General features: G+C 43.9%; 1 protein-coding gene across 2 annotated transcripts in view; it reads left to right on the forward strand.

Annotated features, from left to right (window-relative positions):
* The window catches only part of GRIA3 (glutamate ionotropic receptor AMPA type subunit 3), a 136720-nt gene extending 123680 nt beyond the window's left edge, over positions 1 to 13040 (forward strand). The window contains exons 14-16 of one of the 2 annotated variants that reach the window (XM_026036014.1): positions 9145 to 9259; positions 11600 to 11847; positions 12802 to 13040. In XM_026036014.1, coding sequence (XP_025891799.1) covers positions 9145 to 9259; positions 11600 to 11845 — 361 coding nt within the window. In that variant the 3' untranslated portion in view covers positions 11846 to 11847; positions 12802 to 13040. Of the gene's footprint in view, positions 1 to 9144; positions 9260 to 11599; positions 11859 to 12801 lie in introns of both variants that reach the window. The other variant, XM_026036013.1, reaches the window with a different exon arrangement.
* The last annotated feature ends 4813 nt before the right edge of the window (positions 13041 to 17853 follow it).

Raw genomic sequence — 17853 nt, forward strand, 5'->3', positions numbered from 1 at the left:
CCATTAATGGCAGCTGGGCAGGCTGAGCCCGCTGTGGTCCTGCATGTGGCGAGGTGCTCACCAGCAAGTAGGGCCTGGAATCATTTCTGGATGCACTTTCCAAATAACAGTGTCCAGAAATAATTCCAAAATAACCAGAGGATTTTGCAGGCTTGGGATATATGGGGCTTGAGGTGCCTGGTTTTAATTTTCTCAGTTTAAAAGCTCCTTGTGTTTTCAGATGGAGTGGTTTGCACTTTTTATCCCTTCCTCCGCTCATCCACGAAGCATTTCAATCCCTAAAGTGTTAAATGCTGTCAATGTGCAATTGCCAGTTAACAAAGGGCAGAAGAAAAATATGATGGTCTGAAATGGTGCGACAAAATGTTCATTTTTTAAAAGAGAAATGTCATATGATTTTTAGCAAATATGTTCAGAGTGAAATACTGAAAATCACTATTTGAGGCAAAGGTAACAAACAGGAATAGTGAGTGACTATTTCCTTAAGGAAGCATTTGCAGGATTCTCTTCACTCCTGCATGGAGTATGGTGTAATTTTAATCTTTTAACAAACATAGTGAGCTTTAGTAATAGGCCAATTTCCGTCCTACATCTTTTCCCCATTCCCTGTGTTTAAATACATAACAAAATATGAATATCTGGAATGGAGGCATTGCTAAATCGGCAAATGATGACAGGATGTATCTTGAGATGCTCTGATCTAGGAGAGAGCAGAGTACTTGGACAATACATTTACCCTAAGGTTTTGTGTCTAGTCAGAAGTTATTTCAGTAACAAGATCTGACAAAAAGTCCATTCAATAGTTACAGATCAGACTGGGATTTATAGAGCTTGAGGGGATGAAGTGCCTTATTTGATTTAGACTGGTATTTAACCTCTAGCAATGCCCTCCAGAGGGTAGTGTTGAATTTTGTATCTCTTGCAGGATTGTTTCTATCTTTATATTTTAATGATATCAAGATGGTTGTTAGTGGATATTTGTCACAGGAACAATTAATTTAGTATTCTCAATAGTTTTACCCTAACAGACTTTAAGAAGCTTTTTGAATTAAACAATACTGATTTGCTTGAACTTTACTTCACTTCCCTTTTCTCTGTCATTATGAGCAGCATATAAGAAACCTAAACATTTAATGTCTAGAGTCTTTGATGTTGAAACTTGGTTAGTTGGGTTGTGTTGAAATCAGCAATTGCTGTAATGCTTAAGCCAGCAAGGACAGCTTTGGCCATAAGAAACAAGACAAATACGGTCATAAGGAACAAGAGAATAATTCATGCTGTGCAAGTTCATGCTCTAAATATGTCAGATTCCTAAATTAAAGGGATTAGGTAAAAATACCCAAGATTAAAAATAAAACTGAAAAACAGTTTATAATATACTAGTAGCGACCTGGTACAATCATGCACTTTAGCCTCCTTCACGTCACTGTGATTTCCACGGGAGGCTGACGAGCCCTTTGCAGAGGATGTAGCTTTTGATCACAGTTTCTCTTGCTTTGCAAGTGCTGCATGTTAACTCGCAGAGAGGGTGTCACTCTTCATTAATCTAGCAATCTTCAGAGGGCTCGATTTGCCAGAAACCTCCTGTGGCTGCGTTTTGCTCTGATACCACAACTCAGCCATAAATGTGGCCGAGCCAGATATTAAACCAAATTTACAGCTGTTCTGCAGGGTTGCAGTGTGACGCAGCCACAGCCCAAGGGTGTCCTTGACTCTGTGGTTTTGCCTACCCTAATGTACCCCTAATGGCCAGTGCCAGGGGACATCACAGCACAAACAGCTCTTCGGTAAGTGCTGCATCCCTCGTGATGTGCCTCTGTGCTTTCACAGGACTTCTCCAACCAGCATTATGTGGTGCGTGATATTGCCCTGTGAGAAGAAAAAGAAAGGGCATGCTAGTGGCTGTTCAGATTTCCCAGTGTGGAAAATGCAGAATATTGGGAAGTTGGAGCTTTTGCCCTTATGACAGAGGTGTTTGCAGCTGCTGGCCACACGCACCATGTTTGGGGCGAGCTGTTGTCTGTCTGTGGCCACGAGCCCTGTTCCTGCTGGCCAAACTTCTTAGCTTCCTTGAGTTAAGTTTGTGTCTGTGTCGGACACAGCCCAGTGCCTTGGCCACGGGCACCTGGGCCTTGCTGTGGTCACCCCTTCCTCCACGCAGAGACCAGCTCACCAGAGCCAGGGGCTGCGGGTCTTCCTGCTCCCTCAAACCTCCGCTCAGCTGTTGGTTCATCTTGATATTTGTAGTCCTGCAACAGGCAGGATGCTTTAGTTAAAGCTGCACTTCGTTTGCTTTCTTCCCCTGACAGACAGCATGAAAAAGAAGATTTGAGGCAAAGAGAAATCCAGAAATCCAAAGAGAAATCCCTGCCTGTCGCTGCTGCGGCGGCGCGCGCAGTTTCACTGTGGAGCCGGCGAGTGCGATCATCACCTTATCACACCCCTCCATCTCCTCAGCAGGCTCCATCACCTGCACGTCCAGCCCTGGAGCTGAAGGGAGCTGGGTCTCCTGTCTCTTGGGTTGTGTGCTTTTTTCTGGAACTTTCTGCCTCTGAGCCTCTAGCTCATGGACCGAGTGGAAAAGGGCAGTTTTCAAGACCAGTGTAGAGATCTCCAGTGCAGAATGATGTGATTTGGGGCTTCCTTCAAGCTTTTGGGTGACTTCATCACCTCTTACTCCCAGAAATAAACTGCAAGCAGCAGTGCTGACAAAAGACAAGGATGCCCTGTGCACCAAATACTCTGCAAAGCATCAGGAGCTGAGTGGTGATGGGTGGAAAACCGAGTTCATGATCTGTAAAACCCAGAGGGCAGAAGGTGCCGAGTAACCTTCCCTGCCTTGCTGAGGGGCTCAGGGGAGCCCTTTTGACCATCTATCCCTGAGCAGCTTCAGCTCAAGGAACCCGTTAGTGTTTTAAGGAGCCCTGATTGTTCTGCCTTTTTGTGTAGATCTCTTTTTCTGAAAGATTGTGCATAAAAATGCTAAATTAATTCTGAGCAATGGTTCCTCTGCTTTGAGGGGAACAGTGTGCTGCTATCTGCAGTGCTCATTTGCTCTCCTTGGCAATGATCATTTTTGGGTATAACATTTATATTACATTCATTAGAGTATGGAATGGGATATGAATTATCCAAAGGCTGCTCCAATCGCCACTTAAATCTTTATTGATTGCAAGTAATAAACATAACTGCAGTGTTGCCTAGAGTTTGCATTGAATAGCATGAGTGCCACTCAAGCCCAGGTTATGGACAGATGACAGAAGTCTAAGGATGACGGGATGAGGGGCTGGAAGTGCCGTGGTCAGGAGACAGAGGGACAGGGAGCAGCTACACCTGGCACCGACTGCGGAGCCACTGCCCATCAGCAGGATGTCTGATCTCTCGTTGCTGGAAAATGGAGCTTTTCTGGCAGGGCTGGCGAGCTGGATGTTCCTTTGATAAATGAACAGCGCTTTTCTCCAAGAACCTGCTCCACTCTTCAGCTGTGGTCAGCATCTCTTCAGCTAAGTGGATTGTTTGCAACTCTGGCACATAAACATGATAGTAACTGGAATCAAATTGCCAGCCTTGGCAGTTTTAAGCGGAACTTCATGCTGTCAGGTGCCTTCCTTGAGACTGTAGGAGCGGCAGAGAGGTCACTAAATCATATCTCTGTGCCAGAGTATCTGTGTTATGTAGGTGCAAGTGAAATCATGAAAATGAACCTAATTATTAATGAAATAAAAAATGTATTATAGCTTAGCAGGAGCATAAGCTCTACCTTCTAATGCTTGGGACTGATGGATAATTCTTTGATAATTAATTTACTTTTACTCTGCTTTGAAATAAATCTGTCCAGAAAGAAAAATCATAATGACCTTGATTTTCTTCAAGGAGAAAGAAATACTACAACTAACCAGAAATTGCTGTTCAGCTACCGTGGCAAGAGGAAACAGGACAAGAAATCCCTTGAATGGGATAAAAGTTCGATGAAGAGAAATAAGAAAGTAGAGCAGATGTGCTCTGGGTCATTGTATTTCCTCTTTTCCACTTTAAAATGGCACATATGGAAATATTCAACTAACACTGAAAAGAAAAGGCCTTCTCTGAAGGATCATCTCATGTGTAAGCATGGGGGAACATACTCAACCTGGATTCAATATTGTATTTTATGCAAGATCACCTTCATGACAAAGAAATGCTACGGAGACACCTAATTTAGCAGGAACGGTGGCAGGGATTTTTTGATTTATCTGGAAGCTTTCGAGACTTATTTCAAGGGCTGGATTTAGCTGAGTGAATGCACACTGTTTTTTGGAAGCTGCTTTGCTCTGTGAGCCCCTTCCTTTCGCCTGGGTTCAGGCAGTGGGTGGTGGCCGGGGTCCCTTCTCTGCGGGGCTGCAGGGGACACAGTGGGTGACACTGCAGCCCGGGCAGTGGGAAATGAGCCCCTCGAGGCGCTGCCAGGCTGTGCGGGGGCCCTGCTGCCCCCGGCTTTCTGGCAGTCACTGAGAGCCACGGAAGGAAAGGCAGCATTGCCAGCGTGGGGTGTTCCCGCACCGGAGCGGAGAAAGCTAGGTGCTGAAACATTGATTAAAAAACTTCTCCTCCCCAGGTGTAAAGTAGTGTTTTCAGGAGACTTTGGTAAAGCGAAGACTGTATTAATAGGTTGGTACCAATCTTCCTGGAGTCATTCGAGTCTTAAATAAATCAACCACAGCAAATGGGTTCATTTGCCCATAGGGGCAGCATTATTCAGTATCAGGCTATTCAAACCGCTTCCCTAGATTTGAATCTTCAAGTTATACGGTGATGTTAACCATTGAAAACATAGCTGAGGTTTGCTAAGCTGCCCAACCAGACAAACACCATGTGGTTGATCCTGGTTTAGCCACAGCTAAATGTGTAAATTCATCAAATGTGAATCACAAGCAAAAAATAAGTTTATGGTCAAGAAGAAAAATCCTGCAAGTTTCTGGCCAAGAATACCATCCTGCAGCATGCCAAGCATTGACATCCTGATCCTAATTGCCTCAGCTCATGTTCTTGGGAATACAGAGATCAGCAGGAGAGTCTTCAAACCACCGAACGTTTTACTTTGATAAGAGCAACAAAACTAATAGAGAGCTGATCTGGAAGCCACAGAGGGAAAGATGAAAAAGAATCCTATCATAAATTAAAGTCAGAGGAAAAATAGCCAAAAGCACTAGGGAAAGTGGAAGGACCTCATAGAATATTCCATACAGCACAAGAACAGTAAAGTAACCTAATTAAAAAAACATCTGGAAAGCACAAAATTATGCCAGTAAAATGATGAAGAAATTTAAGGCTTTAAGGTAGAGGGAGACTCGAAGAGAGGACTTGCAAGCAGAAGGAACTGTCCTGCGGGTCATCCCATCGTGGCTGGCTGGGGAGCCCTTGCAGACCCAGACACCAGGATGATAGCTCGGACCCGGCTCCGGCACAGCCATCCTGTGGACAGGTCCCTTAATCTGGTATTCAAAGTGTTCTTTGAACGTGTTTGCTGCAGACTGCTCCACTAGAAGGATACCAAGATTGGGAAGTGCCCTCCTGCACCCTCAGAAGCGCCTCAGCCAAGGGTGGCTGACTGAATATTAAACAAGGCAGCTATTCAGAGATGAGGAATCGTGAAATGAAGCAGACACCCAAGCTCACTTTTCAATATATTTGCTTAGCTTGGGAATTCCCAAGCTGAAGACCAGACCCCAGCTAAGTTCGAGTCACACCTCGGAGCAGTGAGGTGTTAAAGTCTGGGTCCGCCGCAGCAGCTCAGCAGAAGCACTGCACCTCCTCGCAGGCACGGAGGGGATAAGGGATTCTGAAATAGTGCTGTGAGGGGGACCAGCTCACGCAGTAAAGCAGTCTCCAAATTAATTTCTTGAAGCAGACAAAATTGTTGCTTAGGAATGTGATCAAACAAGCTGCATTTTGTACTCCATCTGTGAAGCACAAACTAGGGTCTTTTCTAGCAGGTTAGGAGGGCCCTTCACCCAGGTCTGCTCTGTTTATTCATCCTGGCAGCCCAGGCTGTGCCAGCAAAACAGCAGAGCCGGGGGACCCAGACACTTCCACAGGCAAGTGGCCCAGGCCCTGCCAGCCTGCACGGCAAGAGAGCAAGAGGGAATGGGAATGGGAATAGGCTTGTGCCAAGGAACATAAATACTTGCACCAGAAACTTCTTCATTCCAAACTTTCCTCCCCTATTCCCTCCTTATGCACATATTAAATGGTCTGCCCATCTCATAACATCTGCATAGAACCAGAATCCATGACTAGCCGAATTACTTACAACTCCCGTGGCTCATGAATAGGCCGTCGCGATGACGGCTCAGCTGTCTAAGAGAAATGTGGGCCCGGAGCGCGCAGGCAGACTCCTCGGAACTCCTATTCCCAGGCCTGCACTGCTCTCCATGCTACATAGACAAGGAGGATGAGAACAAATCACCAGCTTTGAAGCACAGAAGTAGCTATTTCAGCAGGTCACACAGCAAAAAGGGACCTGACAAACTATATTGAAAACCTTGGTTTAGGCAAATTCCCATCTGTTTAGTTAAGATAATTTTAGTTTACTTTTTTTTTTTTTTGGCACTTGCATGTGCACAATTAACTATAATCTTAGCTTAAAAAAAAAAAAAAACACCCTAATTAGCATGTTAAGCTTCCTCATTTCCCAATACTGTATAATGTTGTGAAAGCTAATCTATAATGTATTGGATGTTATGCAAATTCTTTGTACTCCATATGGGTTTTATAAAGACATGCAAATTAAAAATAGGTTTTGGAATAGGACTGGGGGGAGGGGAAAATTTGCACAATAAAATATGCAGATAGTGGAAAAGGTGTTTATAACCTTCTCCCAGTTGTTTGTGTATTCTCAGCTGCATACTGCTTTTCAAAGTGGAGAGATGTATTGCATAGAATCTCTCAAACCGCGTAGTTTTTAAATGAATTTTAAAATTAGGGAGCTGTTCCCTAAGCAATAACCTACAGCACTCTTTCTGCTGGGGCTTGTAATGGGGGATAACGGCACTCGGCTTTCCCCAACTTGCATTGCAGTAGCCTGAATAGTGCAGAGCCTCGTGCAGCCCCCTCGCCCGCGGGTCTGCGGGGTCCCCATCCCAGCTCCATGGGAAGGGGTGCGGAGCCAGAGCCCCTCTCCTGCAGCAGGAGCAGCCTCTGCCAGTGCCTGGCAGCTCCCAGGGGGAAAATCCCCTGGGCAGAGCTGGGTTGCACTGAGTCCTGGTTTTGCCTGGTGAGCTGGTTAAAGGCCACACCGGCTCGCACCAATGGTAGCCTTTGCATTAGGTAGCAATTAGGATTAGGAATTAGCAATCAGGAATCTTTGAAATGTGGTTATTTTTCTCCTTACAAGAAACGCACATAAGAATTAGACAGTCCTTAATGACACAATGCAGTTGTAGGCATGCGTGCTGACAGCCTGTATCTCAATGGAAACAAGCCTCTCTCATCAGGAGCAATGAAGAAGGGGCTCCTGTCAAGTGGAGCCCAAGCTGTCACTACTGAAGCGAACTCATGTGACTAAAACGACTTCAAAAGAAAAAAAACCCTGAGATGTTGTGGAATTCCTAAATTTGCCTTCCAATTTGTCTGCCTGCTGGGCACTCCTTTGCACTGCAGAAGAGACTCCTCAGTGCTGTCAAGGTGAGACTCATCACCGTCATGCTGCCAAGCTGGGATCCTACCATCCCTACTCCCAAGGTGAGAAAGCATCACCACGCTGCCAAGGTGAGATCCCACCCTCATGTCAAAGTGAAACCCACACCACTGTGCAACAAGATGAGGCTGCAGCACCACACTCAAGACCTTACCATGACGGTGCCACCGTGAGACACCACCACCACACTCCAAGGACAACCAGACAAGCTTAGTGCCATAAACAAGTCAACACTTGATTACAAAGTTGGAAATGAAGTTACACAAAAAGGAACCAGAAATAACAAAATGCTGTCTTAACCTGTGCCACAAACCACGTCATCTGTCTGGGGCACAGACACTCGGCTCGCGAGCCCCACAGCAGCCCTCATGGTCCCTGCTTGCATGTGATGCTCAGCAGGGTGGCAGACACACAAAATGCAGCCTGGGATGGATTCCTGGGATGGATTCTGGGGCTGAAATGGCCACAGGATGTCACCACCATCCAGCTGGTTTCCGTGTCCCCACGTTTCCCCGACTCTCCTCACACATCAGCCACTTGCAGGGGTCAGTGGCAGCAGCACCTGCAGCCCATGGTGGCACCCAGCTCATGCAAGGGCTTGCGCGGCCCTGCGCGGCCTCGAGGTAGGGAGAGCAGCTCAGCTCAGAGTTACGTGCTGAAACTTTTCCAGTGTTCCAGGTAAATCTTTCTTACTCTAGGGGCCCAGGAGCATGCAACAGACGTAGACTTGCTCTGGACTTGCAGTCTCTTAGCAGCAGCAGAGTCATCGGATCCCTTCCTCTTGCTAACACTGTACATGCTGTACAGCTTTGCCTGTAGTTTCCAGCTTCACTGATCTCTTCCGTTAAGGTCTTCACTGGTTTATTTCCTGCTGTATTTCCCCAGTCCCTGCATTGTTCAGGATGCAGCAACTCTGAGGGAAAAAAAGCATCTGCTTGAGTCTTGCCCACAGAGCAAGGCAGGGGTGCCAGGGCTGTTCCTTTTTGCTGTGACATGTGATGGGGCAGCTGAAAAGCTGCAGGAACCGCTTGAAGGTGTGAGAGTGAAGAACAGGTCACCACGTGGTTGGCAAGTGCCCTTCTGTGCTGGTGTAAGGTGCAGCCGTGACTGCTCCGTCCAGGGGTGCTGTCTGTTAGTGCAATACGAGGTGCTGCTGGACCAAACTGCTGCCAAGCCCTAAAGCTACTGCGAGGCGCCTGCACGGCCACCAAAGTGGGAGATTGGCGTTGCCTTGTTTCTGCCTTCTTCATTTAACAGTGAGTGCCGATTACTCAAAGCGATATGGGCAGGACCTGGTAAATAGCGTTACTCTAGCATTAACTTAAGGGGATGATCCAGTTGCCTGCAGTGTAAATACTTTGTGGCCAGGAACCCTGCTTTATCGCTTTGTATAGTTTTAAAGTAGTTTAAAGCTTGAATAACATAAAATAACATAATATAATGTTATTTATGTTATTTCCCACGTGAAGAACTCCTGTAAACCTTGCAGTATTGAAACTCAGTGAACAAGGCATCTTAGACAAGCTGAAAAACAAATGGTGGTACGATAAGGGTGAATGTGGAGCCAAGGACTCCGGAAGTAAGGTCAGTCGCTGAAGGTCTTTTTGTACTGATTAGAAATCACATTTTGACCCACTGTTTGTTTATACAAAGAAAAAAATGGCTTTCAAAAGTTAATATTTACATTCTGAAGGTTGAAAGAAAAGAATAGAAAAATAATTAAGTCCTCGAACATGACAGCACTTTTCTTTTACAGTAACAGATTTTAGTTGTAAGTATGTTTTGCTACTTGAATATTTTGCTAGAAAAACATGGAAAAAAGAATTCCCCCAAAGCCCTCAAAAGTGGTATTTTCATTTAAATTTGAAGTTTCATTACAGTCAATGTATGTTATTTAGTCCAGCATCCTTTTTTAATTTACAGTTTTATAGAACGTATGCATTTTTCTTTCAAAATTGTAAGTTAGTGCTAAACATGTCAGCTGGGAAGATAATCACATGCTTTTTAAGGATGGACAATTTCAGGACCAACATCACCACGATAAGTAAGAAACATCCTTCCTGCCCCATTTTAAGATTTGATTAAAAAATACATTAGAAATGTTATTGGTAACTTATTCCATAAATACTGGATATTGCTTTTATTGTGCTTTGAACCATTTTGCTACTGCATTACTCTGTCCCATGCCAGATGTGTTGTAACTCTTGGGGAATCTTAATACCTTACTCTCTGTATACAATTGATGTTATGCTGTTTTCATCTAAAACCAGCAAAAATGGGGCCAGACCTAGCCCATGAGCCTGTAGTGGTTGCCAGTAATTGTGTAGACCCCAGTGGAAATTCTGCTATGTGAGATCAACCTACTAGTTAAACATTAAATTCAGAGGAAATATTTATTTATGCCATTCATTTAAAAACACAAAGGTTTGGGTTTTTTTTTTTTTTTTTTTTTTTTTTGTTCATTTTGTTTTGTATTTATAGAACCATTGAAAAAAACAGTGGCGAAGTGTGATAGTTGTTGGAGTAAAAGACATTTTCAGCAACAGGAAGGGGAGGGAAAAATCCAGCTACTATTGAAGTCATTAACAGCTGAGTACCTAACTCCCCTGCTGCCTTTGGAAATACCCTGTATAATTATTCAAACACAAAATTATAATTTGGCAGCACCTTCTTGATGTTGGAGGACCATTTCAAGCTCTGTGAAAGCCAATAATAAAATTCATTGATTTCCGTGGGACTGGAATTTGCTTGGGGCACAATTTTGTTGCTGTTGCATAAGATAAATTTGAGATTGCAGGAAATTTGAATGCACAGCAATTGCAGAAGGAAACTGTGTAATTGAAACAGTGCAAATGAAGAATATCTTTAGTTTGTATTGCGGGCTGTTTGCAAAAACTGCATGCCTGCAAAAACTCCTTGCGAAACAAGGTAGAGCTTATTTCATTCTGAATATACTAAAGCTTTGATGTCTCTAGAGACTGAGGTAAATTGAGGCCTATCTGCAAGTGTTTTCAGTAAGTCGGGACTCTTATTGAGGTCTGGGCTGGTATCTGCCTCGCCAGAAACCGGGAAGATTCTCTTGGTGTTACAGCTCCAACATCTGCCTAAGAGCGGCAGCAAGGCATCCAATTCAGCAGCAAAATGGTTACCATTTTGTTTAATCTGATCACAAAATCCTGTTTTTACAAATGAAAGCCTTCTTCCCCATCTGTCATGTATTGAAAGTACACCCCAGCCAGCATTTTTTTTGGTGTGACACTGATGGTTTTTATTCAGCAACTCACTCACTCTTGGTAATCGAAGGTGCTAGTTTAGCTAAGGCTCCATTACTTGACCTTAAAGTAACTGACCACCTTCCTAGATTCGTTTTTTTGTATTTGATGAAAAAAATGTAGATGAGTTTAGCAGTATCTCAGTTATATTCTCTACATTCACCAAAACCAAGTGTCCAATGGTTGTGTTTGTTTATTTATTGGTTTATTATACACTGTCCTTGTGCAGAATCGGGGTTATTTGCCTCTTTGGGCCCTTGCCAGGCACCTTTGTGTGCACCAGTGCTGCTCAGCCCAGGCGGGTTTGCACTTGCCCATTCAAGACCTGGCAAAGCCCAGGGCAAATGTGGCCTCGGCCACCTGGCAGCCAGAGCCAGGGCTGTTCCCGACGCGAATCCCTAGCTTATCCAGGGACAAAGCTGAGAATAACTCTCATAAATGAATTTGACAGTGTTAACTCCACGGGTAAGACTGATCGCTCTCACTTGGATTGATTTTGATGCAGGGAGTATAGGAAATTTGATTTTTTTTCTTTTTTAACAGTGAGCATGTTTACTTTATGTTATTTAAGCTAGGACTAACTGCAAAGTAACCTCTTATCTACCTGTCTTCTTCTCACTGCAAGACTAATCGAGTGGTTCGTTTCTCTTAGGACAAGACGAGCGCTCTGAGCCTGAGCAATGTCGCTGGGGTTTTCTATATTCTTGTTGGAGGCCTTGGGCTCGCCATGATGGTTGCCCTAATCGAGTTCTGTTACAAGTCGCGGGCAGAGTCCAAGCGAATGAAACTCTCCAAGAACACACAAAACTTTAAACCCGTTCCCACAACCAGTACCCAGAATTACGCTACGTACAGAGAAGGCTACAACGTGTATGGAACAGAAAGTGTTAAAATCTAGGGGTACGATTAAGGTCCAGTGAACTAAAATACTTCTTTTTCTTTCTTTCTTTTCTTTTTTTTTTTTTAATGTTTGTGATAATTGTTATATGCATTAGTGGAATGCTGCAAAATAGCTTTCAAAAATAGCCTGGTGGCACTGTCTTTCCTACACAGTGCAGCATATAAAAGTTATTTAAATCTCTTTCCTAAGCAGAAGTAAGCTTGCTGCCAACCTGTATTGCAAACAGGGATGATCAGCTTTGTACTATGTGAATAACTGCTTTCTCCAAAGGTTGATGTCAGTGGTTCCCAGAATCAAAATTTTTCATTAATTCCTATAAATTTTACTGTAAGTCAGAGTTGGCAGCTTTGCCTGTGACCTCCTTCCCTTGTATTTATTTTCTTAAGCTATATTCAAGCCAGGTAAGTGCATTAAGAAAGTCTCCAAAAACTTCTACAATAGGAGTAGCGATTTCTGAAGCACAAGAAGTAGAACGCAACCACTGAAAACAAAATCCCAGTTAGCTCCGTTAGTTACAAATGCTTTGCCTGCCCTCGTGGCCCGCCAGGCTTCACTGCCCCTGGCAAGGCAGGGTGTCCGGAGCAGCCCGATCCAATTCCCAACACCGGCTCCTGACGGGAGGCTCCCCAGCAACTTTCCTGCGACTTCCAGCCATTTCGGCAAGTTTCTTTCCAAGAAGTTCACTAGATATTCTCAAGAAAGTCAGTTTAAAATGAGTGTATTTGCTAGGATCAGCAGGAGGAATATTTTCATTATAGGGATGCTGATGGGCACCCTCATGGTGGGCACTGCTGAAAGAGAAGGGAAGAGAGGCTGGGCACCGGAGAGTTCCACTTTAGCCTTTGCACAGCTAGTGCTTTTTACTCCTTTCTTATTGAAAGTGGTTCATTATCTTCACATAGAGGGCTCCCACTCTGAGGACAAAAAAAGAAATCTTTGTATTTTTATTGTAGATCCCCACTTCTGGCAGCATGCAAGAGGAGAAGCAGCAGAGAATGTGGCTACTTCATGGATTCAGACCACCTGAGCCTGTCGTACTCTCTCCAAGTTGTCAGGCATGACACGCATAGATGATGGTGCAATGAACTTTTAATAGGAAAAACTGATTTTTTTCCTTCAGTGCCTTATGGAAGACTCTGAGACTCACAACAATGCAAACCATCACTGAAATATTCTTGCTTTGCTTGAAAGACAAAAGAAGGGAAAAGAAGATAAGAATACAGAAAAGAAATAGAAAGAAGAAAGCAAAGAAGAAAGGGAAAGAAAGGAAGAGAGAAAAAGGAAAAGAAAATGGAAGAAAAGAAAAAAGAGAAAAGAGAAGAAAAGGAAAAATACAGTGACAAGTTATTAGTATGTGGGGAAAAAAAATCTTGTATAAAAATCAGAACAACAAAAGCCATTCTTTGATACCACTGCACAGTATATGAACTTGTGTTCTAAAAGCAAGCCACAGTCAGTTTCATCTAACATCCCCAATCGCATCAGATTATTAAACATTTCCTCATTATATAAAGTTACAAAGCCTCAGATTTCTGCTGCAAACGAACACAGACTGGCCTGTCACTAGTTGTATGATCTGATGTCAAGATGTTTTGGGTATTTACCTACTGGTGGTGTGATTTTGGGGATTTTGGGGTTTTTTTTTTTCAAGCCACTTTTTAAACTCTCCAGCTAATTAGAATAATTATGTGTATCAGTAAAAGATGTAACACCTGAAGAAGAGAATATGTGCATCACAAACAGTGAAGGTCAACGACTGTGAAGCTGTAAATCCAAAAGAGTAATTTGTGGAGCTGCGTATCTTGCTTCCAGATCAGTAAATTAATTTTCTTGACAAGGTAGTTAAAAGTGCAGGCAGAAAATATTGTATTCCTTTCTTTCTATCATCTGGCATACCTACAGGTGCTTTATTAAAATGACATTGGGTGGCTTTAAAAAAAAAAAAAAAAAAAGGAAAAAAAAGCTACTTGCTTTTAGGTTCTGACCATATATCTCTTTTCTTGCTGTGCATTTGCATTTTAATTCAATGNAAGCAATGGAGCAAGAGAAGTGCAGGTTAGTTTTCCCAGGCCTGCTTCACAGTAATTTTCTCAAAACTAGCACTGTGCTCGGCTAATGCTTCTTTCTTTCTATCATCTGGCATACCTACAGGTGCTTTATTAAAATGACATTGGGTGGCTTTAAAAAAAAAAAAAAAAAAAGGAAAAAAAAGCTACTTGCTTTTAGGTTCTGACCATATATCTCTTTTCTTGCTGTGCATTTGCATTTTAATTCAATGTTTAATATCAAGCAATGGAGCAAGAGAAGTGCAGGTTAGTTTTCCCAGGCCTGCTTCACAGTAATTTTCTCAAAACTAGCACTGTGCTCGGCTAATGCTTCTTTATAATTCTCATTTTAAAACAGAAATAAAGAAAGAGGATAGTAACTCAAATTAGATCTGCAGTTCCAGAGTATTCTTAAGCGATCTAACATTACTATTGCTAGTACTGTTATATTATATCAGCTCCTGCCACTTCTTGTTTCATGGCTATTCCTGAGAGGAGGGACCCTTGTGTCCGTCCCTTGGATGTTGGGAACACGGCGCGTTCCACACGGATTGCCCAGGGGAGAGGCTCGCTATTTATTACTCACATCCAATGTCTTAGAGAGCAGCAGTGTTTCAACCTTGAACCTCTGCCTGAAAACTACTTAACTTCATCTTGAAAAAAAAAAAAAAAAAGAAAAACACACAAAAAAAAACCTTAAAACATATTGTCAATCACATGTTCAATGTTCAATGAAATATCTGCATACTAATTACCTCTAATATGACAATATGTATTTTCTGTAGTTTACTGTAGAGTTTTATTTCATCAGTAACATACAGCAACAACAAAGAAACTCATTTAAAGCAAAGTTTGACCCTTAGGCATTTAGTTTGCTGATGATAGATTTGAACTTTTAATAGAATAAAAAGAAGAAACAGATTATATGGGGAAAGTCTTGTTAAAAAATAAGAATTTCCAACAAAATGTAATATAAAACCATTTTAAAAGCTCATAGGAAAATAATTTATTGTTCAAGTTCATAACAAGATATTGAACAAAAAGGGTTTTTTTTTTCATGAAACTGTAATTTGTTTTTCAACTTCTGAATGCGATAGTGTCCCCAGCAAGGGAGAGCTAAAGCTGTGCGGTTGTAAGTTGTGTTAAAAACAAACATTTTCTTAAAAGCTGTGTAAAAAAGATGTATGTTTATTAAATCAATTTTTAAGAGTGGAGGCTTCACAGCAGTGAAGGGAGTTTGGTAAATGGTTCGATATTTTTTAAATTTGCATGTGAAACAAAACAGTGTTGATTGCTTACAAATTCTGGCTACCAACTTCGAGCTATTGGAAGTTCAGCAGTAGTCATTCAAGGATTTGTGTGGATTAAGTTTATCCTTTGTTTTGCTTTGGGGTTTTTTGGGTTCTTTCCATTTAATTTTTTTTTTTTTTTACTTTTTATTTTTTTTTCTTAAAAGTTCCTAGTTTTGGTCGTTAAAACTGCACTTCAGTGAGCAGAAAAAATTGCCAAGCAAACTAATGGCTGTAAAAGCATAAACTGCATGTGTGGGCATCAATTACTGAGCCTCATTTTAATGAGGTGTTGTACAAAGAGTTTTAATACATTTTGTAAATAAAATTGTAAAGAAAAAAAGTGAAGAGCAAGACTAGTGATGTTTCCCTCGCCGGCGTGGACCCGCTGAGTCCGGATGGGATGTTTCTTATGTACCGGGACACTTTTGCACTCGCCAGGGTAGAGTGATGTGCTGCTGAGCAGGAAGCCAAACCTGCCCCCAGCACGGAGCCAAGTGCTGGTCCCTGCTGCTGCTGGAGTGCAGGGTAACAGCCCACCTCAGATGCTTAACACACAGCTGCATTTTCCTGTAATTCCCATGCTTTTAGCACTGCTTTTAAAATGTCTTTTCCAACAATCCATCTGAATTTCCCCCTTTCCAAATTACTCTTCTCATCCCCGTGCTGAGAAACCTGCGTTTCCAACAGCCGCTGCAGACTGTAATCACACGATGCAGTGCTCATGCTCAGCAGCCAACGTGCACCCAGGTACCCGGCGGCCCCGGGAGGCCAGGGGACCGGGTGGTCTGTGCACTGGGGTTTGACACTACCCAAAGGGTGAACAGGACTCTGTCACAACAAGATACTTTAACATGCCACCTGCACATTAGCTTTGTAGAAGAACACGGCAAAATGAACCTATTTATATGTAAAGCATTCCACACAATGACTTCAGAGAAGCATGGAAAAAAACATCATTCCCTACTATAGTCTTCATTTCATGCTCAAAATCAGTCAAATATGGGAATTTTGATTTTTTTTTTTTTTTCTAGGAAATGTTTCTTCCCCATTACTCAAGGCACAAGCAGACGGAAAGCAGACCCGGCGCCAGCGGTGCGCAGCTGATTGATATGCTCCCACCTGATGTACATGTCAAAATTTCCAGCGTGCCTCAGCAAGCCAGGCTGTTAATTTGTCTGCACATTCACAATCTGAGAGCTTCGAAAGTGTGAAAGAAACTGTAATGACAGACTAATAAATAATACTCTCCCGGCGCGAGCAGCCTCTGCAGTGCTGCCCCTGCAGTTGTCTCACTGAGCATCAAGAATGTAGCAAAACGGTTCATTTAAATTTTTTCTAATAAATATTCATTAGGTTGAACGTGTGAATTAGTGCTGTGGCTGCAGCTCGCCAGGGCACAACAGCGCTGGCTCGGCCAGCCCCAACAGAGCCCTCAGACTCGCCATCGCCCTGTGCCCAGGGACATCACCAGGAGCAAAAGCACATGCAAGTCCAGCCCTAAAAGCTGCCGTTCTGCCAGCTACCACCTCATGTTCCCCATGGCTGCTGCATCATCAGCCCCATGGCCACCATCTCCTCAGCCCTAGAGCCACCATGTAGTGGGTGCCATAGCTGCCATCTCATGGGCCCCACGGCCACCATCTCATGGACCCCGCAGCAATCATCCCACAGGCCCCCACATCCCTGATTACATGGGCCCCATGGCTGACATCTTGTCATCTCTGCAGCCAACATTTCATGTTCCCCATAGTCGCCATCTCATGGGCTCCGTAGCTACCACCTCTGAGATTCTGCAGCCACCATTTCATGGGCCCTGTGTCCGCCATTTCCTCAGCTCTCCAGCCATCATCTTGTTGGCCCCATGGCCATCATCTTGTAGGCCCCATGGCTGACATTTTCTGGGCCCCAGAGCCACCACGTTGTATGCCCTGCAGCCGCAATCCTGTGGGCTCAGAAGTCACCATCTCATAGGCCCCACAGCCACCATGTCATGGACCCTGTGGCTGCCATCTCCTTGGTGTTGCAGCCACCATCTCATGGGCCTCATGGCTGCCATATCATGAGTCTCTTGCTGCCATCTCCTGGGCCCCAGAATGACCATCTCAAGGGCCCCAAAGTCACCATCTTGTGGGCAACTTGGCAGCCATCTCCTGGACTCTGCAGCTACTAGAGCTGTGGCGGCCCCACAACTGCCATCTTGTGGGTCCCATGGCCACCATCTTGTAGCCCCTGGGGCCGCCATGTTGTGGGCCCTGCAGTCACAACCTTGTGGACTTTGCAGGCACCATCTCATGGGCTCTTTAGGCTCCATCTCATGTCCTCTGAAGCCACAACCATATGGACCCCCACATCTGCCATCTCTTGAGCCATCCAATTACCACTGCATAGGCCCCACAGCTGCCATCTTGTCACCACTGCAGTCACCATCTAGTGGCCTCTGTGGATGCCATCTTGTGGGTCTCATGGTTGTCATGATGTGGGCCCCGCAGACAACAATTTTTCAGTCCCACAGCTGCCTTCTCATGGACACTGTAACCACCATTTCATGTGCCCCATAGCCACCATCATTTGGGCTCTGCAACTGCCATCTCATGAATCTCTTGGCTGCCATCTCATGGGCCCCCCCACAGTCACCATCTCATGTACTTTATCTCCTGGGATCAACGGC

Source organism: Nothoprocta perdicaria, unplaced genomic scaffold (assembly GCF_003342845.1).
Source record: "Nothoprocta perdicaria isolate Ctin4 unplaced genomic scaffold, notPer1 scaffold_17, whole genome shotgun sequence".
Classification (NCBI taxonomy): domain Eukaryota; kingdom Metazoa; phylum Chordata; class Aves; order Tinamiformes; family Tinamidae; genus Nothoprocta; species Nothoprocta perdicaria.